Below are 26528 nucleotides of genomic sequence, written 5' to 3' on the forward strand. Positions count from 1 at the left end.
TTTAGGAATCAGAAAGTTTGGCGACTCAAAACTCCAAAAGGCATGTTAATGACCGTATACTGAGTCAGAAGTCAGAAATGTTCTGTTCAGTATGCGGCGCCTAAAATTGTGGCAGACAATTGGGGCCAGCAAGCAGGTGCTTTGTGTTTCACTCGACACTGATGGAAAAGGAGCGGGTCAAAATTAAATAGTTTGCTCCTCCTGCACAGCAACACATGCATTCAGTAGAGGGGGTGTCATCTTCCTTCATGCCATTTGAAACTTAGCCTTAAAACAATTATATTCTAAGTTGTCTCTTTATTTAGGCATTTTCTTCAAATACGAATGGAACTTGAAATATCATTTTTTTAATTGTTTTTGTTCCAAATTTAGCTATTCAACTCTTTATTTAGTAATTTGCTTGCCAATCCGTCTTGAACTCAAACTGGGAAATAGATGCAGGCTCCATTTGAAACCCAAGAGTTTTGACACGAACCCCATAGGAATTCGTCTTTAGAAAGGAAACCCCACAGGAATTTAATTGACATGATGGATTGGTCAGTGATGAAAAGCACAGTTTAGAACGTCGGACGGACGGAGTTGGGAGAGGGAGGAGCGATGGAACGCCTGTCCGTCTTCTGGCGTGAGGCGCACGGCCACGCCACGCCGCCGCTCCGTCGCGGCCAGTCCGGCTCCGGATTCCACACCGCATACATGCGCGCGGCGGTGCGCCTCGTTGCCCGACTCGTGCTGTCCCCCACCGGAACGCGGTCGCGGCGCCCCTCTTTGGGCTCCCGGCGGTTGTGGGCATCGCGCCTCGCGCGTGGCAGGAAGCTGCTCTGTTTTGTGATGGCCTTCACGAGGGCACGTTGGCCTTTGCGGATGCCGCTGCACTAGACCGAGGCGTGCTGCGGACCGGCACACGCGTCTTGCTTGCCTCCCCGGTCGCGGTCGCGGCGATCAACGGAGATCGACGCCGAGAACATGCCCTGGAACAAACGGAAGGAGCTGGCCAAGGCCAGCCAGGAGACCGACCGGCCGGCCGAGCCACCATCCTCGTGTCAGCGCGACACGGCGACGCGGGTTCACGTCGCGTCGTGGTCAGCTTAGCTACGCACGCATACGTCTCCATCGGCGTCGAGTACTCGAGGAGCCTCTGTTGCCAAGAGGACACTACTACATTAGTTTTTTGAGGGGACTGCTCTAACAGAGCTGCAAAGCCTGGCCGCCTTGCCGGGCGCGGCGGCTCCAGCACCAGCAGGGCTGCGCCGGGCAGAGAGCCTGACCTCACGACTGCTCCATGCCGTGCTGCACCGCCGCCGCGCCCGTACGCTCGCTGCGCCGACGGCGAGGCGGCAGTGGCACTGCGTGCTGGGGCACGGCACGGCACGGCCGGTCCAACAACCGCGCGCCGCGTGTCGCTGCTAGGAGCGGAGCGCTTTGGTCTGGATTCTGGAATGATGAAAAGTTCACGTCCGAGGGTTTGGTCTGAACTGGCATGCGCGCGGGGCGCATACGTTTGGGGTCAGAGCGAGCTTGCCTAATCCGGATACTGCCGTGCCGTGCCGGCTGGCCTTGAGGAGCCGTGGCGCGCACCGCGCTGCGCTTTTCGTTTTGCAGGCCTCCGTGGTCTGGTCCACGCGACGATCGAGACGCTGCTGCGATGCGATGCGAGGGGAAGGGAAGCGCGTCGCCGCCCCGTCGCTGTAAGCCTGCAGCGCATTCACTATACCACTCTATGAATGGATAGGCAGATGGCGAGGTGGTGGGGGTGTGCCGTGGGCGTAGCAGGGTCGTTCAGGAACCAGGAGAGAGATTTATAGAGCTGAGCGCGACGGGGCATGCACGGACGGTGACGGATTCCGACGGAGGACAGGACGGTTGCATGGATCCGGCTTCCGTCCCCCCTGCCCGGCTGCCCTCCCGCTGCGGATAAGCACGGTGCCGAGCCTTCGCCGTCCTCGTGCACCCACCCCTGTGGCCTTTAGCTCTCAATCTCAAGGAATGCCAAGAAGGGGATAGGGAAGCTGCATCGCTTCGCCCTACAAGGCCATGCTTTTGACGGATCGGCGGAGCCACGTCATCAACGGCGGCGCGTTTTACTCTGAACGGGCGCAGCTTGCGTGCGCCTCCCTGTCTGTTCGTTCCACCGAGCGAGCGGAGTGCTATGGAATATCAGCGGGTGGGCTTCGCGCCTCCGGAGTCCTGGCCTCCGATTCCAATCTCGTCGTCGTGGGCGCGGGCGCAGTGGAGACTGACAGGAAGGAGAGGAGGGAGGGAGAGCTCACAGCTCACGGGGCCTGTTCCCGGCGGCGAGGACCACCGCCGGCCCACCGTGGCGCGCCGGGCCCTGATCAGCCTATGCTCGGTCATGAGTCATGACCCACACTGCTACAGTAAATGACGGGCCCACTGTTTCACGGCGTAATTTGTACCGCGCATGCGTGAGTATAATACTACTACTTCACACCATGAAGACGGAATAAGATCTTCGCATGTGTGTGCTCATGGTTAACAACAGATCAGGTACAAGAAGATGAGTCAAATTAGGCTACCGAGGGCTCCAACAAATGTGACGTGCTAGCTGCCACATCTGGGCTCCAGCAAACATCAGAACTAGCTACTATGCACGTAACATTATTGGCGACTTCTGCCAGCACAAACCTCGTAGTTACCACAGTACCACTGTATAGTTTACGACAAAGTAAAGCGAACTGTGTTTTGGGAAATATTGTTAGTATATGGATAATTTGACATGGCACTGGATCTAAAGACAACTCTGATCCAGCACCAACACCAGCACCAACAACACCAACACTGACAGGGAACCTCTAAGGAAATGTTGAGTTCGACACTAAGATGCATGTGATGACTTCTTTACTCTTAAAAATTTGTATGCTCAGTTTCTCGGAAGTGCTCGTAGAGATAAAATTGCGTGAGTCTGTACTGTATTTCTAAATAAAAAAAATATACTTTCTCCAGCTCACCCCGCGTCATGGGAGAGAGTTTGAATCTGAAGGACCGGCACTTTTCTATTCCTCCTCTCAGGCTATGTCTACCGGCTTCTAAAGTTGGGCTTTTAAGAAAGGCCAAATTGGCCCGGATAAAGTGCATCTGGAGTTCTCTCGTATTCATAATGAAAACAAATCCATGGAAAATACAACAGCTTCAGCTGTATGTATGGAGCTTAACTAATGCGTGAGCGCGCGCTAGGAACGGCCAACAATCAGCTTCCGACAGCCGTATAGTTTCCCTTTTGGGAAATATGTTCTTTCCTTTTTCAGCTTGCCATGCTTCCGCGCACCACGCGCCATCGCACAGGCAGGGGGCCTGCTAATTTTTTTTGAAAGTTTTTTCCTCCCCAACTTTCTATATTTAGACGGTTATAACTTATAAACATAATTTTACACACGACATTTTAAGCATAACTTTAGAGAGAATAAATTCTCACCATAACTTTTACGATACAGGAGCTTTTACGTATAATTCTTTCCTAAAACCTTTAAAGGATAACTTTTTGGTACAACTTTTACGATACATACAATTTTGATGCATAGCTTTTTCTATAAAAAAGTTATAGCTAATAATTTTTTTAGCACAACTTCTATGGAGATATTATCAGGAAGACTTCTCGCACAACCTTTTACACACAAGTTTAATATACAACTTCTAAGCATATCCTTAATATAGTTTTTTTAGTTCAATTTTTATAAGATAATTGTTAAGAGCACTTCTCTAGAGAAAACATAATAGAAGATAAAAAGAAAAAACCTGAAAAGAAACAAAAATGATAACACGAAGCGCTCTAGCGCGCGATCGTAGCACTGGATTCTCCGTATGTATGCGTGCTCAACAATTTGTACAAACGACGATGACTCAGCGTTCGTCCAACGGGAGGCCCAAAATTGCGTCAGTGGCTAGTAAACTTCATCAATATTTAGCAAAACAAAACGCGATCCGCGGGTTAAAACAAGAGTGATGCAGCTTCGTCAAGTTCGAAAGCATTCGGAAATTGTGCATGATACTTTACATCAGTTAAACAAACTGGGGATGTCTATATCACCCACGGGTACTTTTTTCCTCTCTCCACACCTGAATTTTTTTTACCATCAGATCGAGATCTGACGGTGGATCTCGTTGTTGCACTGTTCATCTTCTTCCTTCCGCCCGCCGCCGTCGCCGCCCCGCCTCCCCAGCCGCGGGCGCGGCATGGTCTCGCGGGAGCCCCTCCCAGCCTGCCGCCATGGCCGTCGTCACCCTCGCCCCGGCTTGGCCCAATCGGCCTCCTCCACCGCCCCTGCGCCCGCCACCTCCGCCGGGCAGGGGCGGACCCACAGTGGGGGCAATGGGGGCGGTCGCCCCACCTCAATTTCGGCCCAGCACGCAATCGCCGGCCCAGCCAGCCTCCCAGCCTCCTGACGCGCCCCCTCCCAGCCTCCTGACGCGCTGCCTCCGCCTCCAGCTCGAGCCCTCCGCCCAGGCGCCCTTCCCAGCCTCCTGACGCGCCGCCTCTGCCTCCAGCTCCAGCCCTCCGCCCAGGCGCCCCTCGCCCCCTCCCTATGGCTCGCTGACTCGCTCTCCCGGTCTCCCCTGGTGGCCTGCTCGATCCCCCTCCCAGCTCCCTCGCGGCTCGCGGGCTCCGGCCTCTGGTGGCCTGGCCGTGCCCTGCTGGCCGCACCCAGCCCCGCGCCAGCGCGCCGGCGCCGTACCCGCCTGGCCGCCTCGCTAGTCGCTCCCGTGCGTGCTCGCGCTGTCAAGGGCACATCCGAGGTCGAGGGCGTCGTCACGCTCAGGCAGGAGGACGACGGTGCGTTTCCAAATTCCAATCCTTACCCTGCCACTTTCTCCTCTCATCCACCTTTCATCTACTACATGCTTAGCTAGTTAGCTAGTTAGCTTTGGTAGTTGGATCGCTGGGCAGCCGAAACAGGAACCTTTGTTTCCCCTTTTGTTAATTGGCAGTAGCACACTTTATTTCTCTCTGGGATGTAGAAATTTGTTAATTGGCAGTAGCACCTCTTAGGGTTTAGGGTTTAGAACTTTAAATAATTAAAATTTATTTCTCTTTGTACAGATTAACAGATAAATGAGGAGGTTTTTTCAACCAGTTGCAAGAGGACGAGGATCCACCGCTGGTGGTGTCGGTGACAATAATGTGCAAGCAGAACCTTCAAGAATAGCGGCTTCAGAACAATCAAATGTTGGAAAACCGTTTAATCCGGATGAAATAGTTGTTGATCCTGCATTAAGAAGACAGATTCAAGAATATGATAAAAATGTCCAAGATGAAGTGAGAAGGGCCTATATTCTGAAAGGTCCGTGCCAACCAAAAGGTTTAGATTTTCCTCGCAGGCCATATCGTCAAGGTTCAAGACCTTTTAAAGAAGAATGGTATGAAAAATATGATTGGTTGGAGTATAGTGAGTCAAAAGATGCATCCTATTGCTTTTATTGCTTTCTTTTTAAGCAACCAGGCAAAGGTGATAAATATGAAGCTTTCACCAAAAATGGGTACAATAACTGGAAAGATGCAGGTGAAAGGTTCAAATCTCATGTTGGTGGTGTTAATAGTATCCACAATAATGCTAGGTTGCATTTTGATGATTTTAATAGCCAAAGACAAAGCATTGATACTGTCATGTCTAATGTTAGTCGTGAGGCTGAGGAGCTCTATAAAATTCGTTTGACTTCTGCATTGGCTTGTGCAAGATTTTTATTGATGCAAGGCTTAGCTTTTCGTGGCCATGATGAGTCATCTACTTCCTTAAATAAGGGAAATTTTTGAGAGTTGATTGATTGGGTGAAGGATAAAATTAAGGAAGTGATGGATGCTTTCAATCGTGCTCCAAGAAATTGCATTATGATATCTCCACATATTCAAAAGGATCTTGCCAAAAGTTGTGCTCAAGAGATCACAGAGACCATCATAGGAGAAATTGGAGATAGGAACTTCTCTATTCTTATTGATGAATCACGTGATATTTCTGTTAAAGAACAAATGGCAGTGATATTGAGGTAATTATATTTGCAACATGGATGATAATGTATATTTATATTGTTTTGCCTATCTAACTATATTTTCTTGTAATGTAGATATGTGAATAATCAAGGTTATGTGGTCGAACGATTCCTTGCTCTCAAGCATGTCAAGGATACTACGTCGGATGCCCTAAAGGAAGCTCTTTTGACTCTTTTAGATCATCATGGCTTATCTACATCCAAGATTAGGGGACAAGGATATGACGGAGCATCAAATATGAGAGGTGAATTCAATGGCTTGCAGAAAAGAATTTTGGATATTAATCCACATGCGTATTATGTTCATTTTTTTCGCACATCAACTTCAACTCGTAGTAGTTTCTGTTGCTAGTAGTGCCTGCTGTCAATCAGTTCATGATTTTTTTGAGGATATTCAGAGAATTGTAAGCACCACAAGCTCATCTTGCAAGAGAAGAGATGCTCTAAAAACAAAACAACGTGAAAGTATTTTAGAGAAACTAGAAAGGGGTGAAATTTTTACTGGAAAAGGTATTCATCAAGAAACTAACCTTGTTAGACCTGGTGACACAAGATGGGGTTCTCATTATTTAACCTTGATTCGTTTAGAAACTATGTGGGAATCAGTATTACATGTTCTTGCCATTGTGCATGAAGATGGTCGTATACCGACACAAGCAGCAGGATTGATAGAAAAAATGGAGACTTTCAAATTTGCTTTCATTCTAAAATTGATGTTGAAGGTGCTTGCAGTCACAAATGAGCTTTCACAAATATTGCAAAGAAAGAATGTCGATATTGTTATTGCTATGGAGTTACTTGATGTTGTTAAAGCTAGAATGGCTATGATGAGGATAGACAGTGGATGGGAGTCATTCTTTGAAGATCTGAAGCTTTTTTGTGCTGAAAAGCATATTCCTGTGGTAGATATGGATGCAGAAGTACCCATTAGAGGTCGATCAAGGCGAGATGGATTCAGAGTGACAAACCTTCATTACTACCGTACCGAGATATTTTTTGTTGTTCTTGACAAAATCAATACAGAGTTATGCCATCGATTTAGTGAGGTTTCAAGTGAGTTGCTTGTTAATTTTTCTTGCCTGGATCCAAAGAACTCCTTTTGCATGTTCAATTTAGATAAGCTTGTTAAGCTTGGTGAGTTATATGATCAGGATTTCACAATTGTTGATCGTGCAATATTAAGAGAGCAACTTGAGACATATATTGTCCATGTCAGATTGCATTCTGCTTTTAGTACTTGTGAAGATATTGCATCTCTTGCTATTAAGATGGTTCAAACCGGGAAGCATGTTGTCTTTCCTTTAGTCTACAAGCTAATTGAGTTGGCCTTGTTATTACCGGTGTCAACAGCAAGTGTTGAGAGATCATTTTCAGCTATGAATATAATTAAGAGAGAATTGCGCAACAAAATTGAAGATGATTGGATGAATGATCTAATGGTTTGCTATACTGAGAAAGAGATCTTCAAATCTCTTGATGATGAGATAATTATTCGACGATTTCAGCATCTCAAAACTAGAAGGATGCAGTTGCCTCGGTCATCGAGAACTTAGCGGTATGTTTTTTTTCTTTTATTCATATAGTTTCCTTCTTTGAACTTATATGGTGTATTGATATGTAGCTTAAATTTCATATGGCATTGCTTTATGATCTTGTTTAATTTTATCGTACGGTCTTCTTCGCCCCACCTAGATTCTCGTCCTGCGTTCGCCACTGCCGCCGGGTGGCCTACCACCCCGGCCTTCCTCTAAGGTTGGCAATGGAGAAGCTCGTCGGAACCCTAACCTCCAACCTCCGAAACCTAACTCCCAACCCCGAATTCCAAATCTCGCCGGAGAGCTCACCGGAGACGAAGAAGAAGGTGAGAGGAGGAGAAAATCTCGGATTGGTTATAGAAGGAGAAGAAAAAATTTAGAGTGTGAGAGGCAAAGAAAATGCTCGAGTAGAGTATAGCTTTCCTGAACTTTCAAACTGTTGGTCAAGCTAAAAATTAACCGCCTGTTGTCTAAATAAAAGTTAACTTAAACCGATTATAATCTGAGTGTCTCGCCACCGGTGGTTCGTCGTGGAAAAGAAACCCGAAACAAACTCGGATCAGGCTGCCCTTCGCATCGTCATCTCTAGCGGTCCTCTGCAAAATGAGAAAAAAGAAAATACTCGTATGAGACGTTTGAGCAATTGATCCTGATGGCAAGATAAAGCACGAGGTCAGTTTCAACAAGCCACAAAGCGTTTGACAACTCTAAGCACCATAGGCTCGCTCGAACGCTATGTGGATATTATTGACCTAGAAGAAAATACATCAATAATTGCTACAAAATACAAACGTGTATATATACTGTGTTACTAAAAGTTAAAACTCTCCCCACTATTATATAATACATGGAGTTTAAGCTAAAGGCTAGACCTAGTCCGCTCGAGTCGGAGACCATCTATCGCATCACCAGAGCTTCAAGCTGAACTTGCAGTCCATGCTCTTGACCCTGACGCTGCCCTCGGTGGCGAGCCTGTCCAGCACGAGGTCGCACCGCACCCTGGGCGTCACCCTCGCCGTCGTGACGGGTCCGACCCTGACCCGCACGGGCACCTCGCCGCGGAACACGAGGGGCAGCTCCCCGCCGGCCCCGTTCACGTGCCGCATCGCCTCCACGACGCCCGTGCCCCGCAGCCGCGCCTCGCCCATGGCGACGCGCACCGTCGCCGCGCCGCCGCGGGGGCCCTGGTAGAACGCCGGGAGCGCGCCCTCGGAGAGGCGGTACCCGCGGAACCACACCGAGAGGCTGGACCCGTCCTCGTAGCGGATCCCGATGGCGCGGTTCGGGTTCTCGAACCGCACCGACGCGTCGAACCGGGCGCGCGCCGTCAGGTCGTCGTCCATGCCGAAGGCCGTGACCGTGAGCGCGTCCACCGTGTACCGGGGCAGCTTCGGGTCCAGCGCCAGGTACAGCGCGCCGAGGAGCGCGGCGGCGACCGCCGCGGCGAGGAGAAGGCAGCAGGCCAGCCGGCGGCAGCAGCAGCCGCAGCGCGTCCGCGTCTTCTTCTTCCTATTATTCTTCCGCGAGGGTTCGTTCGCCGCCGCGGTGGGAGGTGGCGCCGGCGGCGGCGGCGGGGAGTGGCGGCCGGCCTCGAGGTCCACGTACACCTCCTCGTCCTCGTGGATCCTCTCCAGACGTGCCATGGCTCGTTCTGCTGCTACCTCGTCGGACGGCAACATCTGCATGCAGAGCGGTTGGTGGTGCGGCACGTACGGTTGGTACGGCAAACTTTGTATAAGTATCTCGGTGAGCCGTGGATGATTAATCATAATCGCAGGGCTTTCTCTGATACTTGGCAGGAGGGTTCGTCATTGCCTGAATCCGAAAGGGAAGGGATTCGATCGATCTCGAATTCTCGATGCGCTCGCGCGTTCGGAGTCGGAGAAGGGCCGACGTCACGTGCCCGATGAAAGGAACCTGCTTGCAGGTTTGATCTCTTTTGTGTATGGATAGGCAATTCTGGCTAAGGTTGGTGTCCCCGTAATGTTTCTTAGAAATTTAGATCCAACAAAGGGTTTATGCAAAAGAGCAAGGCGCTCATAGTCACACTTACTCATCACCGTGTGATTGAGGCACAGATTATCACAGGATAAGCAAGAGAGCTCTAGCCTACGTCCCCAGGACGTACAGTCCCTGTTTCAGCCGACCAAAAATGAGCATGGAAAATAAAGCGTCGTCGATCCCTGTTCGTGTTCCATATGCCATGTTAGTAAACAAAAGCCAAGGACAAACACTGAGTAAAGTTACCACATTTACCTATCAAGCCAATTGTTCTCTCGTGGTCAGTTCTTTGTTGCTTTCTCGCGTGTTACATCCCCAAGAGGTCCGCGTGTCCTGATCGAGAATAATCCGCCTGAATATGGAAACAGCACACATAATGTTGTCTACACTGAAATTTTCAGTGACATCGAATCGATGTTGTTAGCCATGGCAAGTATCCTGACCATGCTCGATTTCCTTTAACGACAGTTAGCAACGATTAATGTGTCTTTTTAGGACGGATGGAGTAATTCAGCGCTCACAATTTCAGGTTTAATCTAGATTCTAGACTAGCTTTGTTTTCCGAGTTGTTTCCGCAACCGTACTTCTAAGTTAACCTTATCCCTACGCTGCAAGCCTCGTCATTTATGAAGCCACTTCAATTGTTGGCATTTCATTGCAGCAGTAAAAGACATCAACAGAATGACGGAAAACACAGTGGAAGAACACTATCGAGAACAGTGCATTTCATTAGGTAAACAGATACAACGACATGGTTCCTGCAAAGCGTGGCCCCAGGCTCACAACAATAGACAAAAAAATTTGCGATGCAACAGATCAACCCAGAGTACAAGTTAGACTCGATACGAAACATCTAGTATTTGGGCACCTTTATTTCCTCATTCAATTCAGCTGGATGTGGGGTAAACAAGCTCTTACAGGGGAATCGAGAACGACTTCTTCAACTTCTCTACCTCCAAATAAGCGGTAGAGTAAGGGAGGAACTCTGAGAAATGGCTTTGCATCAGATCGTTGATTGCCGTCGCGAGCTTTGGGATCTCCATGATCTCCTCATTGGTTAGCTTCCGGACAAACCTGGCCGGGCTTCCAGCCCAGAGTTCACCAGTTGGAATCCGCCTTCCAGGGGGCAGGACAGAGCCAGCCTCAAGGATCGAGTTGGTTTCAACCAGTGAACCTTCCATAAGGATGGAGTGCTGACCAATGATGCACTCAGGTTCGATGGTGCAAGAGCGCAGCAGAGAGTAGGCACCCACTGTCACATACCGATCGACAAGAGTCTCAGCTGGAAGTCCTGCAAACAACATTGAAAGTGAAGATGAGATCAATGCCAGCCTTACCCAAAACAGTAGCCATTCACAGGGAACTACAGCTATACATACAGATTATGAACATGAGGGTACAAGAGGGTGAAAATCCAATTATACAAGAAAAGAAGGCAGAATGATATCCATTGAATAGAAGATCGAAAAATACAACTGAAAAGGTGCGCAAGCAAGGACCAAGGAAGACATTTTCTAAAAGGAAATGTAGATTTCCAACAAAACCAAATATCATGTGGATTTCTTTTATCAAACAGCACTGCTTGTATTTGCAACTCATGCAATTTTCTGTTAAAATGGCAAAGGAAGCAATAGTAACAATACATCTCAAACATCAGTACACAGTAACCAAGTTTGTGGGCATGTATTTAAATAGTCACACAGATCATAATAGTCACCGAAAGTGGCAATTGCCTTATTATACAACTGCTTAGCTTGCACAGCTTATAATAGAAGGCAATAATATTATCATGAACAACTATCAACAAAGAATACAGATTACTCAAAGTGATTTATTGTTTATAATAAATTTAACATACAAATGTGACATTAGGCAAAAAGGAATCAAGGTACAGCAGATGTCAGATTGGACATTCCTATTTATGGGCATGGGTCCAGTACCCGTTTAAAAACAGGTCTAACATTAAATTTAATTTACAGAACTAAAGATCAGAATCCTCAGTTCAATATGCACATAGTACTGCGCATGTGGCCATGACTTGGTCCTCCATCCTATAAACACCACACAAACTTCCTAGGTTATCATGATCATAATTTAAGACATCGACTAACATGGTAACAAATATTAAACATTAAGCCACTGATGAAGCCACCTATGTGCAAATAATCCCGCTAAGCAGTTAATACTGTCAATGCATTCCAGATAAGAAGTAAATCTGGTGGAACAATTAATGAAAGCATCTATTCAATACAATTCAACAGCCTACACAGGCTTACTAGCAATATAATCCGTCCGGTAAAAAATAAGTGGTCTTTTGGACATCAACACGGTCTCGAAGACACAACTTTGACTAGTACTTTTGTTGTAAAATAGTTATAAAACATAGCAAAAGCATACTTTTAACAAATTTTTGATGAAAATCTACCCATCATTTCCAAATATCCAAACTAAACACATAAGAGGTAATTTGTAACCAAAGTTTACAATAGTTGACTCCATGCGACCCAATACAAAACTCATCAGTGTCTGGAGGGAGTAGCATCAAATAAACATGTGTTTTCAATGCTAAAAACTTGAATCGGCACGTTGAGTTGCCTGCTGCTGCGTGACGTTGTGACCTCATGCTAATAAGCAACTAAGAAAAAGTAGATGTGTCAGACATCTTTATCACCAACGTTGAGTTGCCTGCTGCTGCGTGACGTTGTGACCTCATGCTAAAAGCAACTAAGAAAAAGTAGATGTGTCAGACATCTTTATCACCAACTGGCTCTGCTAGTTACATTGCTATAGAAATTCCATTGAAGTGTTGAAACCATGATAAGACTTACCAAAGGAAAAATTGGTTCTTCTCTGTCACATCCAAAGATCAACGATTCAGTTATAGCTCAAATATTGTGACAATTAGTTTTATGGCTGCCCCCATTCGTGTCTCCCATGTCCCTTCTGCCCTTTATTTAGAATTTTCCCCTTGCCAAATCATTTCATTACCACAGTTTCTCAACCCTAAACTGACATGTCTCTTATGTTCCCTGTAACCAAACTTCCCACCAGCCAATTGAGTATTACCATGCTATAACAACAGTGTTATTTGCATTCTCAAGGATTCGCGAAGGGAACCCAAGAACGCATCCATAAATTCCTGGTACTAGCAGTGCACTATTTTCCTCCACTACTACTTTTTTCTACTCGAGGATGAAAGGATGCTGTATCACAAGACTTGGAATCTTTTTCCCCTGTTCTGTGGGGTCATTTGTCTGTTTGTAGTTCTTGGGGCAAGAATTAGATGGGGAATATGCAAAGTAGCAGAAGAGAATTTTATCTGTGTACCCCAAAATGTAGATTATTTTTTTCCAGGAATCAGAGACAGCAGGTCTGAAGAGGGTAGAATGGACGCATAGAAGAACTGGGGGGGTCTGGTAATGGAGGGGAGTTTGGGTTGTGCAGCCAAGACCAGTGAAGGACGAGGAGAAGAGTGGTGGTGGCAGAGGGGATCAAGCTAGGGAGTTTGCGCCTCAGGCCATGGGGATCCTGACAGACAATGTCAGACAAAATGGACACATCTAATCGAAATGAGGCCCACGTTAACAGGAGTTGCACAGGACAAAACAACAGTATTTTCGTAATATTTAGGTGAACCAATTTTTTTCAGTAGTACAAAAATGAGTAAATTACATTGGAGCTCCCTGAACTGGCTAAGTTGTATCGAATAGCTCCCTCGACTTGAAAAGTACCCTTTCAGGTCCCTAAACCTTACACAGCTTGCACCATACATTACAAGTTCAGGGACCTCCAAAACATTATATGGCAACTTCACTAACAGGCTAACTAGCAGATCATCACCAATCTAAGCAAATTGTTAAAGTACAACAAGAAATTGGTAATATTACCGAAAGTCCAAAACCAAATGTGGTTCCTTGAATGAGAGTTAAATGCAATAAACTGACATTTTGCTCCGGGCTTATAAGCATAAGAGAACCATAAAGTACATAGATAACAACAACTAGAGGTGGCTTCTTTTCTTTCCATGAAACAGCTTGCAACCGCACGCAATACAGTTAACACAGATCCTTCATCCATCTAAATGATCAAACGTTACTTAATGATACATTGGACAGGTCCACCAACAGGAGCATTTTTGCACAGCTACAGTATAGGAAACAAACATGGAAGCACGGTTCTACTTTCCTTAACAATTTGCTAGGCAGTAACCATTCATAGCTGAACTATTGCACAAATGCTGACTGCTATTTTCACCCAAAATCACTAAAACATTCAGGCCAACTATTCAGAAAAGCATGGCACACAATGTTTCATGTCACTCTCAAGTTGCGCAAGGCATCACCAAATTACCAAACACGAATAATTCCTCACCTCACCAAACGAAATGAAAACAGCCTCACCGCGTACGGAATCACCTCAGGAATTCAGGTAACAGTCCTAGCCGACCAGATCTAGCATTTGGGAAGGTTCCAGAACCGAATCGAGTGAGGAGGGTGACCTGTAGGTGCCGCCCATGCGGCGTGGAGGACGCATCGCTCCTGGACGTTGGCGCAGAAACCGAGCGTGATCTTGTTGAGGTCCCCCCGCAGCACCGAGCCGCTCCAGACGGAGGCGCCGTCGTGGACGGTGACCTGGCCGGCGAGCACGGCCTCGGGGGCGACGTAGGCGTCCACGGCCACCTTGGGCATCCACTGGCCCAGCGGCACCAGCTGCCTCTGCCCGCGGTAGTCCCACCGCACTCGATCCGCGCCCGCCGCAGCTGCCGAGGCCGCGCTCGGCGGCGGCGGCGGGGCGGACTGCGCGGCGGGGGCGGTGGAGGTTGCCGAGAGGAGGCGACGGAGGGAGGGCGCCGCAGCGACGGCGGAGGAGGTGGCGCGGCGGGAGAGGCGGGAGAGGGAGGCGGCCGCCATGGTGGTGGTGGTGGTCGTCGGAGGTGGAGAGGTGTGGCCGTGCGGGTGGGGGGAGTGGGCGGAGGGTGTGATGGGTTCGTGGGGACGTTTAGGACGAGCTGTTGGACCGGACGTTTGGGTTGGGCTCTTGTGTGCAAATGGGCCTTCGCAACATACTTCTCTTAGCCCAATATTTAGCTGGCTGTGTATTTTTTTTCATTTTCTCTTCACTTGGATTTTGAGGAAACTGCCAAACTGGCTTTACGGTTGCTCAATGCAACACTTGCAAGTACCCAAAAAAACTGAAAACGATGCCCATATATTATATCTAAAATATAGCACTTGGTACTTATACTGAGCACCAAACGTTAAACTTATATCTAAAAACATCAGCAATGTCGTTTCGTCTTAATGAAACACGTGCTCACGCATGTTGTCAGAAAAAAAAACACTATATGCTTAACTTTATTTTGTCGTGCATTGTTTAACAAGACACTGTGTGTTGGGAGCCCCACCTAACAACTATTTTTGAAAGGAACCACCTGCCATCTTACTCGGATAAAACTGTGTTTTTACTATATATTTTTTTAGATAAAGGATAAAACCGGCCTACTATATGGGCCTTCGCAACATACTTCTCTTAGCCCAATATTTAGCTAACAATTTTTGCTTCACTTGGACTTTGGCTTTCGAGGAAACTGCCAAACTTCACAAGAGACTGTTTGGGAAAACATTTGCAACCTACGCTGCAGCTCGATTGAAAGGTCCCGTTGATCGAGATGCTTAGTCCAATAGAGTAAGAAAAACAAAAGGCTTAATCTCAAGGGTAGAAAGAAGAAGAAGAAGAAGAAAAGGAGGCTTCACAAATAAAAGGAGCTTATCTCTGTTGGTAGCAGTCTTTAGGATAGCATGTCGCAGTCCCTGCGCATTTGTAGCTTAGCAGCGGAAGAGAGCTGAAACAGACAGAAACCTGGGTGGGGTCCACGGAGCCTGCTCAAACAGAAGCGGACTACCGAGGAATTTCTGGACGGAGGAAGCGTGTTCCGGCTGCGTTATTATTTTGGTTTGTTCCAGCGACGCCCAAGCGACCACGAGCTCGGGCGCCCGCCCTGAGAAAGTGAGAGCTGTTCGCGAAGGTGTGGGATGCTTGGCTTCAGTACCCACCACGCCGTCTGAGCAGAGGAAGAAGAGTCGGTAGAAGGGATTCGAGCTAGTGGTTGGTTGGAAAACGAGATCAGAACCACTGAACCAGCGCTGTCCATTCTCTGCTCCGCATCGATTCAAACCGCTCAGACTGAACCCATAGTCCCGGGCCATCTCGTCTGAAACTGAAATCGACGCGCAACCGAATCGAAGCAAACGAAAGAGCAAGGAACGGAGAATCTCACGATAATCCCTTCATTGCAATACAACACACCGCAGCATCCACCAGGTTGCTTTCGCTGCAGATAAATTAACAAGATACACCACCACCAACAAGAACACTACTAATCCTGCCAGCTTAACTTCCAGGCAACACGAGCAAGCGAAGCAAGCAGGCGTCACATGTACTGCTACTAGGAGGAGTAGATCGGAAAACGGAGCGACCAGAGGAGAGGAGACGTGGCGAAGGGCGGGCGGGCGGGCGGAAGAGACCGAGCTCAGCAGCTTCAGCTAGCCGGCGTAGATGTGGACTCCGATGGCGATGAGGAAGATGGTGATGAGCGCGAAGTAGAGGACGGCGTGGACGAGGATGGCGATGCCGCTGGTGTGCATGGTGCCGAAGCCGACGATGCGGCCGTGCGCGGGGAGCTGGAACAGCAGGCCCGGCGTCAGCAGCACGAACAGCACCGTCGCGATCACCACGGGGCCCCAGTCCGCCATCGACGACGAGATCCGGCGGGTGGATCGGCCGGCGCCTTAGTTCTTCCTCTGTTTCAAACCTCTCGCTCGGAAGCAGGGAGCCAGGGAAGGAGGGGGTGGGGAGTAATTAATGGCCCGGGCGGGTGAGGAGACGTTGCGTCCCGTTTAAGTAGGAGCAGAGCATGAGCTGGCGCTGGCCGTGTCACCACTCACTCACCAGTAGCACGGCACACCCCTGGCCGGAGCAAGCGGTCGGCCTGACGAACCATGGATTGGGTGGCTGACCCGCGGGACCCCGCGCCTGGGTCTCCGAGCGGGGACACGTGCGCGGACGCGCGGCCGCTCCGCGCTGTCCCTTTTCAAATCCTGGGGGCGGGCGGCGCGGCCGCTCGGCTCGGCCGCTTCCTCTCGTCGTGCTTAACGCGGCGGTGCCGTGGCGCTCACCGTGGTGTTCCGCGTGTGATCGCGTCGGTCCGTGCGGGTCGCGGCGCCGCTCCGCTTGCGCCTTGTTTAGATCGCAAATTTGTATAACAGTTGGAACTTTTTGCTACTGTAGTACTTTCGTTTGTATTTGATAAATTTTATCTAATTATGGACTAACTAGGCTTAAAAGATTCGTCTCGTGATGTACAATTAAACTGTATAATTAGTTATTTTTTTTACATACATTTACTGCTCCATGTATATGTTCCAAAATTGATGTGATGAAGAGAGAGTGTAAAAATTTGAAATTTGGAAGCATCTAAACGGAGCCTTGGCCGTTTGCCCAGCTCGCGCGCGGCCGGCCTGGCGAGCTCAGCGCGCCGCGCATCGTACGCGTACACGGCTGGTGGTCGTGCTGTTGCCTTTCCGTGGCACATCATCAAAAGTATCGATCGACGTGGCCAGGAGGAGCACCTGCGCCGCTGCGTGCGCACGAGTGCCATCAGTGCACTAGGCTTTGGCGCCGGCCGTCTGGTGGAAAGCGCGCGAGCCATCACTCATCAGCTGCCGACGCAAAAAAGAAGAGAGAAGGATAATAATCCGATCCGATACGCGGAACAAAAACAGCCATTGCTTTGTTCTCCGTGTCTCGTGCTTTTACCAAGTGCCAAGAAAGATGGTTTATGCGCTGGGCACGGATGCTTTGCCTCGGCCTTCCAGCAATCATCCAACCGAAAGGCTTCCTTCCGTAACGGGGGTTGGAAAATGTAAAGCCGGCTGATCAACACCCCGAGTGCGTGCTCTGTTCGTTGGGGAATACATATTTTCGGAAAAGACGTGCGAGTCTTTATGATAAAAAACAAAGTTCCCTGCAAAAGCTAGAGCGCTGCAGCACTGCACCTCGATCGCATGGTTTTACTACTTGCTCCTCCTGGCACTGGCCGCAGTTCCATCCGACGGATGATCCACCGACCGACATCGGGTGCGTTGCCCCGTGTGAGCGGCGGTAGGTGGCACGGTCGCGGTGTGATTGTGTGCCGCCTCACACGTCTCGCCTCCGCGAGAAAAAGCGATCGGTCGCCGACGTGCCTGTAGCAAAAAATAACAAAAAAAACCCAGCTTTCGAGCCGGCGGGAAGGCAACGGCCCGACCACCCTGATGAGCCCATGATCAGATCTTTGCCGAATAGAACGGACAACTTTCTGGCTCTCTTACGTGCCGCTGGCCACGAAAAGAAGCTTCCGCTGCCACGGCAGAAAGACAGGAGGAATGATGCCTTGTCTCAGCCTTTCAGCAACGAAGTGAGAGGAAAGGTACGAGGCGGAAAAGACGACCGAGCTAGGCCGGGCTATCTGGACTTAACCGACACAGATCTCACACCACCTGCAGGAGGAATGCGCCTCCACAAATCGAGCTCATGCAGCCGTAGTGCATGCTTTTCTCATTAAATTTCCTGGTAAAGCCTTTTAAAGCCGCGGCTGGACACTGCACGTCGCACGTAGTACTGTACTAGTATATTGTCCAGTTGGTGATGATGCATCCTGGATATAAAGAGGCCGCTTCTGGTCTCCAGAATAGGTGTATTTTTTTTTCCAAAGTGAGAATGAAATTAGGGCCTTTCCTTTTAAATTAAGAAAACATCAACTATGCTTTTTCAGAATGATAAACTTTCTGATGCGGCATTATTTTTTCATGATCATTCTGGTAGGCATTTGTTGGAGACAGGAAGCAAAAACAGCAAGTGAGAAACAGCTTTGGGCTCCTCGTGTCGTGCCAGAACCAGAGGGACGCCTCTCGGCAGATGCTGTTCTCTACGCTTCACATTGCAAAGGCGAGCTCATCTTGTTTCTGCGACATATATACAGCAGAAAAGAAAAAAAGACGCTGAGGATTGCCGGGGTTTTTTTTTTCCGGATCCCTTTGTGTGCGTATGAAGGAGAGAGAAAATCGCCAAAGCTTTGCGCGGCCATCAAGTTACAACCATCCTCCTTTCGGCTCTAGGTTGCTTGGCACCAACTGCAAAGGAAATTAAAAGATAGATGTCGCGGGAGGATGGTAATAGATTATATCCTAATGCTTTCTTCACAATCTAGTTTAGCTGCTTTATATTTTTAGCTTAATATATAAGATTAGAGCTCGATTCTTAGATTATCTGGTGTAAAAATTAAATCCCTTTACCACCGTAGAGCACGGAGTCCAAATCATTCTCGCTCACCAGTGAAAAGGTCTCGTCTCGTAGTCGTGTAGATGGAGGAGGAGAGGAATGTGCCCAGACTAAGGATAAACTTCGAGCTGCATCATCCTACTTGCTACCTGAATCTGAATTGCTGATTTCAGATGCGTGCGTAGGCCACGGCGGCGCGCTCGCTCTGCTGCCACGCCCATGCCCGGACGCCAACGTGGCGGCGACCGGCCAGCCAGCCGGAGTCAGCTGATGCAGGATTGCAGATCGCCACTGTCACGGTCAAGCAGGTGAGGCGGAGGAGCGAAACGCAACACGGAGCAGCTCTACCGACTCGGGACACCCATCAGAAATCAAAACCGAGCAGACGCCTGCTCACGAGTCAAATCAATTTGAACAGCAAAGCGAGGGAGATCACCGCCGTCGCGTCGTGCCCTAGCTCCAGATCGGGATTCAGATCGAGTTGAGCATCCCCGTAGCGCGCGCACCCACCCAAAAACAACCGATGAATAGCGTAGCGCAGAACATCGCGGATTCGACATTCAATAGCATGGATCGTACTAGTACAGGGAAACACAGAAGATGAAATCGAGAGACTTGACGAGCAGCAACCAGACGGATCGAATGAACAGACGGCAAACGGCACACCAAGAAGGAAAGAACTATTAGATTTGCTTGAATAGCTGGATTGGATCGATTGGAGGGCAAGCAGCTCGGTGGTCCGCCTACAGAATCGAATTACAGACGATGTCTTACTACATAGCTGGCAGAACCAGTACAGGCACTTGTTTTCGTCGAGGATGAACAAACAAGCAGCGGCGGCGGCATGCCTCCTCCCGATCTGGATCCTCCCGTCCGCATCAGCCTAGCTAGCCGGTGTAGATGTGGACGTGGAGCGCCAGCGTGAGGATGGTGAAGGCCGCGAAGAAGATGAGGGTGTGGACGAAGATGGCCTTGCCGTTGGTGTGGAAGCCGCCGAAGTCGACGTGGCGGTGGGAGCCCGGGAGCTCGCACAGCAGGCCCGGCGACAGCAGCACGAACAGCACCACGCCCACCACCACCGGGCCCCAGTCCGCCATCGATTTCTAGCCTGCTTGAAGGCCGGGAGGGGAGCCTCAGCTCGTCTGCTCTTGTGATCGCCTTGGTATGGGGTGGGAGTGTGTGTATGGGGTGGAACTCGGGAGGGAGAAGAAGAAGGGGAAATAAAGTGGCCGCGTGGGAACAACCGAACAAGCGTCCGCACACGTTTGCGCTGTTGGCACGATTCGATGCCACCCCCTCCCCACAAATCTCAGATCAGGTCGGCTCTCTCTCCGCCCGCCGCCCACCGACGGACGGTGCAGCCAGCCGGCATGGGATGAGATGTACCAAGAATGAGACGGGCAGGAGGACAAGGACAACGCTCGCCCTGGCCCACCTGTCTGACGCTGGCGCACTGCCATACAAAAAAAAGACTCGATTCCTGAGCTTACCGTTGCGGGCGGCGGGGTCACGTGCACGCCGGAGGCCGCCGGGCGCAGCTCGTGATCGAGGAGAAGCGCGGCGCGAGGAGCCGTTGAAGAGAGCACAGCACTCGGAGCGAACCAGAAATTATGGATCCTTAAATATTTTTTATTTATAATATACCAAAAGAGATAGTAGTGCTAATATTATATATTTAATTTTGAAGGAAAATATCGATAGTACAACTAAAAAAGCGGCAAAATAAAATTAGCTTAAAATTTGAAATTGAAGATCTAACATGCTAAATAAAAGATTAATGAAATAACTTTGTCAGTTCCTGTAATGGTCGGTAGCTAAACCTACTCAAAGTGTGTATTGTGCGTCGTGATCGGAGGTGGTCTGGCACATAATGACTCAAGATTTATACGGGTTTAGCCAAATATTGCCCTATGTCCAGTCGAGGGTCGGTCGGATGTATTGCTTAAGCCCAGGTGCTCGTGAGACATGGAGAGTTACAAGCTTACGAGTGGAGGGTGATGTGGCAGAACCGCCCGAATTAATCCGGTTTAAGTGAGCTAACCATCACCATAGAGGCAATCCGGCCTAACACGCACTTAAAATGGAGTAAAACGATAGTCTGTCGAATAACATCCCGATGCAATCACTGGAATTTCCATCGAAACAATGCATACATACAGCCCATACGAAGGTGAGCCTAGAGATTACAACAGTCCACAATTTTATAGTCCAGAGTTCAACAGGAATTATTATTACAAATCAAGTTCAAAAATATTTATAAACAAGTACTTTTAGAGTTTAATAGTGCAGCGGAAAAAATGATAGTTCTAACGACGATACAAGATATCATGATGAAGCTCATACATGACATCATTCAGCGTTATCATTATTGGCGGGGGACGCATCCCATTCCACCAACCAACCAGAAGGAAGAGTACATGGCCAAGTCAAACTAGCAACCATATTCTCAAAGATCTCACCTGAAAACAAAACCACAGACAAGAATAAGTATACTAATACTCAGCAAAGCTTACCCGACCAGTGGTATATACTTAGCCGACTCCTAGACATGAAGACTTTTGGCTAAGGGTTGTTTTGCCAAAAAGCATCTAAGAGTGAGTCCTTACTTTCAAATTTTAGCATCAAGTTCTAGTTGATTAACCATTCTAGGTAAGCAACTATCCAGATCACGCATGGTGGAAAAATTAATTGAGCATCCAACCAGATTAATCATCATCATTATTTATCTTCTTACTCTATGTGTTAAAAGGGTCAAACAGCCTCAATGGCCGCGAGAAATGGACGATTCGAATCAAATTTCTTAACCTTGAAACGGGAAATGATCAAGGACATCACCATGCTGGATACACTCGATATTTGGCCTTCTACGAGTTACAAATCGTCTCCAACTTGGTCTTCACGTCCGGTTCGGATTCAGCCGACCACCCTGAACGGAAATACTAATATCGCCTTCATACGACGTCGAAACGAGGCGTTGTTTGATGCGTTGGAAAGAAGACAACAAAATCTTTCTTTTAGTTCTGGTCCAAACTCCAGAAGATTCATGGATTATTCTGTGTGACGACGACAAAATACTGCATCACCTATTTTGAGCCAAGTCGGCCTTACATCGTGTCGGGCCTTAAGCCCAGGTTGAGGACGTGCCAACTGGTCGCCCTCAACCCTAGGATATTCCCCCTTTGGTATAAACTTAGTAGCAGCTGCCATATTAGAGTTTGGGTTTTGTTTAGTTTTAGTTTTCCATCAAGAAACAGATCTCTTTCATTGTAACTGTGATGTCGAGTCCTTTTGTTGTGAATCAGGCCCCCGTTCTTGTTCTTCACCAGTGTGACAATTAGTCCTTTTCTGATCAGAGCTTGAACCCCATGCTTGTCTTTGTTTCTACACATCCGCAATTTCAGATTGCGCGCTTATACGTTCTTACTTGTGTTCTTTGATTCGCTTGCAAGGAAAAGCCTTCTTGGAAAGGTCAATCGAGTTGTGCTTGGTTGACAACCAATAGAGCAGTGGTGTAATGGTTGTAGGGGTTCGAGTCGTGTCTGATTAGAAGCCCAGATTGCCACATTGGAGTTCTCCACCAATCAAATCTATCATACCCATCGAAAGATCGGGCCAGTGTTACATCACAGTAGAACTAGGGGTTCTTACTCTTGACTTCAAGCCTCGCACCGCCATCAAGTTGCAAGCACTAGTCGATTTCATGGCAGAATGGCAAGAAAGCCAAGTGGAAGCTCCAGCCAACCTACCAGAGCATTGAGTCATGTGCTTCGACGGCTCACTCAAGCTTGGAGGCGGTGGCGCCGGAGTACCCTTCATCAGTCCAACAGGACAACAACTTAAATATGTATTCCAGATACTATTTAAGGTCTCAAACAATGAAGCCGAGTACGAGGCTCTACTGCACGGTCTACGCCTGGCAGTCTCTCTGGGCATCAAGTGACTACTTATTTACGGTGACTCCTTGCTGGTGATCCAACAAGTCAACAAAGAGTGGGATATCAACAAGGACGCCATGGACACGTATGTCACACAAATCGGCAAACTCGAGAATAAGTTCTCAAGCCTGAAAATTCATCATATGATTCGCAACAATAACGTGGGGGAGGATGTGCTCTCGAAGTTGGGCTCCAATCAGCGAAATGTCCCATCAGGAGTTTTTGTCCACGAGCTGCATCACCCATCCATCAAGATACCAGATCAAAGCACCATCGCTCACAGTCCAACAGAACCCGGCCGAGATGTCATGATGATCGATGTTGACTGGCGGGTGACTTTTATCAACTTCATCAAGGAGCACAAACTACCCCTGGCATCGACAAGAAGAGCGCCGAGGCTACACGCATCTTAAGGCGGAGCAAAGGGTATGTTCTGGTAGGAGACAACCTATACAAGCGTGGATTAGCATGAGACATACTCATGAAGTGTGTCCGCACGGAGGAAGGTAGAGAAATACTGCAGGAGATCCATGAAGGCGCGTGTGGGAACCATGTTGCTTCTCGCATGCTGGTCGGGAAGGCTTTTGGATCTGGATTTTACTGGCCGACGGCTTTGGCAGATGCTAAAGAACTTGTCCGTTGGTGCACCAACTGTCAGTTTTTTAGCAGGCAACCCCATGTCCCGGCTCACAATCTTATCACCATACCACCTTTATGGCCATTCGCATGCTGGGGCCTGGACATGATAGAGCCTTGACAACTGCGCCAGGAGGTTTTACTCACGTGTTGGTGGCCATCGACAAGTTTATAAAGCGGATTGAGTACAAGCCTGTAGGAGGAATTCTCCAGCCGGGTGGCGGAAAGCACCCGCCTAATCCTAGTTAAGGATGGGTTTGGAGGAGACTTAGGAGCGCTCGATCGGTGGACAGATGAGCGCAGGAAGGACACAAAGATTTAGCATGGTTCGGGCCGCCAGAGCGTAAAACCCTACGTCCACTTTGGTGTTGTATTGATTGTGTAAGCCTGCCTGGAACTTAGCCTGGGCTTGTGCTTGTGTATGCGGCCGTGGGATGTGTCCGTTTCTATCTAACGAGTGCACTCTCCCTTTTATAGTCCAAGGGGAGTGCTTACACTGTGCGGGGCCCCGACAGGTGGGCCCGGCCATCAGGAGCCTGCTTAATGAGAGATGTGGAGATCTTCATCTCCAGCTCCTCTCCGTAGTCTTCTCTATCGGGAAGTTGATGTGCGTATCCATGGCCAGGATATGGCCGTGCACAGCCTTGTCTTGCACAGTGTCCGGTGTCAGTGTTGCCCAACAGCGAAGCCGTGCTGTCACTGTTAGGATGTAACCTTCAGCTAGGCGGTAAAACAGCGCTGACCCGTTGCGTGCGCACTGTTGTAGCGCACGCCTTGGCTTGCCTATTACAGGCCATCATCACGTACGCAGCGCCGTGACGGGACTGTACACAGTCCACGTACTGTGCACGGTGATACGACGCGCCGCCTTGGAAACAGGCGGCTTACCGTGGTGTCAGCCTACCTGCCCCGTGTGTCAGTGGCAGGCCGCTCTTTTTGACTTGGGCGTGCCCGGCCTAGCTACCGCATTAAATGCTGGTAGGTGGGCTGGAGACCCGCGAAGGGCCTCTAGCCGCAGGCACGTGGCAGGGCCAGCCCCGCTCCCACCGCAGGACGGCACGCGGCGGCGCCGGACCCCTTCCCGAGGGGAGGGGGGTCCGGGCCCCCGGGGCCGGTCGGAGCGGTCTGGCTTGTGATGGTCCGGCCATCACACGTGGCGGCCCCGGACCTCCCTGGTCGGGGGCTACCCGAGATCTCTCCAGCCTTCCTGGGGACGTGGGGGCCCCGGTTCCGGAATAGCACGAGGAGGGTCCGGAGACCACGGTCCCAGCTGTCAGACCCGGCCCGTATGCCACGTCCCCCAGAAGGCAAAAGGGGAGATTACGAATTGCGAGACGCCAAGGGCCTGGACACCCTAGCAGGAGGTACCCCTATCTGTATGTACCGACAAAGCCAATTACAAAGCTCTCCGCAGATCGAGTGGTCAGCTTCATCTGCGATATTTTGCACCGATTCAGCTTCCCTAACACTATCATCACACATCTTGGATCTAATTTTCACTCGCACGAGTTCTGGGAATTCTATGAGCACAATGCCATTGAGGTCAAGTACGTCTCAGTGGCTCACCCGCGGCCCAACAGCTAGGTTGAGCGCACCAACGGCATGATCCTTGACGGACTGAAGAAAAGACTCTAAGATGAGAATAGCAAAAAGGGCAGCAAGTGGATCCATGAGATCTCATCAGTAGTTTGGGGGCTTCGCACACAACGAAGCAAAGCCACAGGACAGTCACTTTTCTTTCTCGTCTATGGGTTCGAAGCCATACTACCGGCTGATGTCATATGGCAATCTCCACGACTGGACATGTAGGAAGAAGGTGAGGCTGATGATGCAAGACATCTCAAACTTGACTCAGCAGAAGAAGTCAGATGCAATGTCCTGCTCCAGTCGGCCTGCTACTTACAAGGCATTCGTCGTTACCATGATCGGAACATTCAAGAAAGATCTTTCAACATTGGCATATCCAGAATGAAACTGGGCTGCACAAACTCAACTCGCGATGGGAGGGGCCCTTCATCGTACTCAAGGTTACAAGACCAGGATCGTATCGCTTATAATACCCTAATAGCCAGAAGGTCTAAAACTCCTAGAATATCGAGCACCTACGTCGTTTCTACCTTTAGATAACTTGCATCCAAAGTTGTCAGCTGTAGCGCAACATCTTGTCATCAATAAAGAATTGATTCAATCTCAAAATGACTACTTTTTTTAGGTACATTGTAAGAACTAGGGGGCTGCAGCCACGAGTACTAACAATACGCTAACTAGGATAAGTCTTCAAGTATACTCGGGGCTTCGCCACGAGTACTTTTTGACACGACTACTTCGCAATGGCCCTATGGGTCGCCAAGCACTGAGTACTTGCGAACACTACCGACTACTTTGAGTACTACTATACACAGCTCACCAGAACTGATGGCTCTAGTTACTACGATACAGTTGGAGAGGCTTCTACGCCTAGAAAACAACCTAGGACATCGCACAACGTGATTTCACCCTAGTTTGTCTACATCCCTATTTGGGTTTAACTTTTGAACGCACAACCATTGACTACCTCCAGAAGCATTGCCTTCTGGGTAGCTCTAGATGGGCATCTCTACTATTTCTAAGTCCTACAATTTTCGGTCCTACTCTACAAGTCAGCACACCGAACACATCAACAGGCAAGCATCTAGTACATATATTTACAGTTATACATAGCTATGACAAAGTATTCAATGTTTGCACATCTGAACTTACTCCTGCTCTAAGCTATCGATTAGCTTCTGGGCTACCGGCTTCACCTCTTCAACAAGTTCCTTGAACTTGTCTTTGGTACAGTCTGCAGACATCCCAGTAGCTAGCGGCTCCAGGTTGGCCTTGGGCCAATAGGATTTGAAGAGTCCTAGGATGTGCTCCACGTAGGTCCTGGTAGTCTCTGATACATAACTGGAATTTTTTTTGGAGGGGGCGGTTTCGCAAAGTCACTCCAACAACGTCTTGTTGCTCACCACCCCTTCTTCTAGTGGATCCACCATGTCGACCACAATGTGGGCAACACCCTTGAGCTCTTCAAGTTCCCTCTTATTTTGCTCTTTTGCAGCGGTCATCTCCCTGATCTGTGTCA

At 49.0% G+C, this 26528-nt stretch overlaps 4 protein-coding genes across 4 annotated transcripts; all 4 read right to left on the bottom strand.

Annotated features, from left to right (window-relative positions):
• Positions 1-8437: 8437 nt before the first annotated feature.
• Positions 8438-9175, bottom strand: LOC112897231 (NDR1/HIN1-like protein 6). The gene has a single exon (XM_025965489.1). The coding sequence runs from the start codon at positions 9173-9175 to the stop codon at positions 8438-8440; it is 738 nt and encodes a 245-aa protein (XP_025821274.1).
• Positions 9176-10230: 1055 nt separating this feature from the next.
• LOC112903772 (gamma carbonic anhydrase-like 2, mitochondrial) lies at positions 10231-14509 on the bottom strand. The gene is made up of 2 exons (XM_025972983.1): positions 14032-14509; positions 10231-10824 (listed from the first exon to the last, which is right to left on the bottom strand). Exons 1-2 carry the CDS (start codon positions 14441-14443, stop codon positions 10448-10450), a joined length of 789 nt encoding a protein of 262 aa, XP_025828768.1. The 5' UTR covers positions 14444-14509; the 3' UTR covers positions 10231-10447.
• A 1150-nt stretch (positions 14510-15659) lies between these two features.
• Positions 15660-16415, bottom strand: LOC112899754. The gene has a single exon (XM_025968356.1). It carries the CDS (start codon positions 16283-16285, stop codon positions 16076-16078), a length of 210 nt encoding a protein of 69 aa, XP_025824141.1. The 5' UTR covers positions 16286-16415; the 3' UTR covers positions 15660-16075.
• Positions 16416-19591: 3176 nt separating this feature from the next.
• Positions 19592-20108, bottom strand: LOC112900415. Its single transcript, XM_025969259.1, has one exon. The coding sequence runs from the start codon at positions 19946-19948 to the stop codon at positions 19739-19741; it is 210 nt and encodes a 69-aa protein (XP_025825044.1). The 5' UTR covers positions 19949-20108; the 3' UTR covers positions 19592-19738.
• Positions 20109-26528: the final 6420 nt, after the last annotated feature.

The sequence above is a fragment of the Panicum hallii genome, chromosome 1 (genome assembly GCF_002211085.1).
Source record: "Panicum hallii strain FIL2 chromosome 1, PHallii_v3.1, whole genome shotgun sequence".
Lineage (NCBI taxonomy): Eukaryota > Viridiplantae > Streptophyta > Magnoliopsida > Poales > Poaceae > Panicum > Panicum hallii.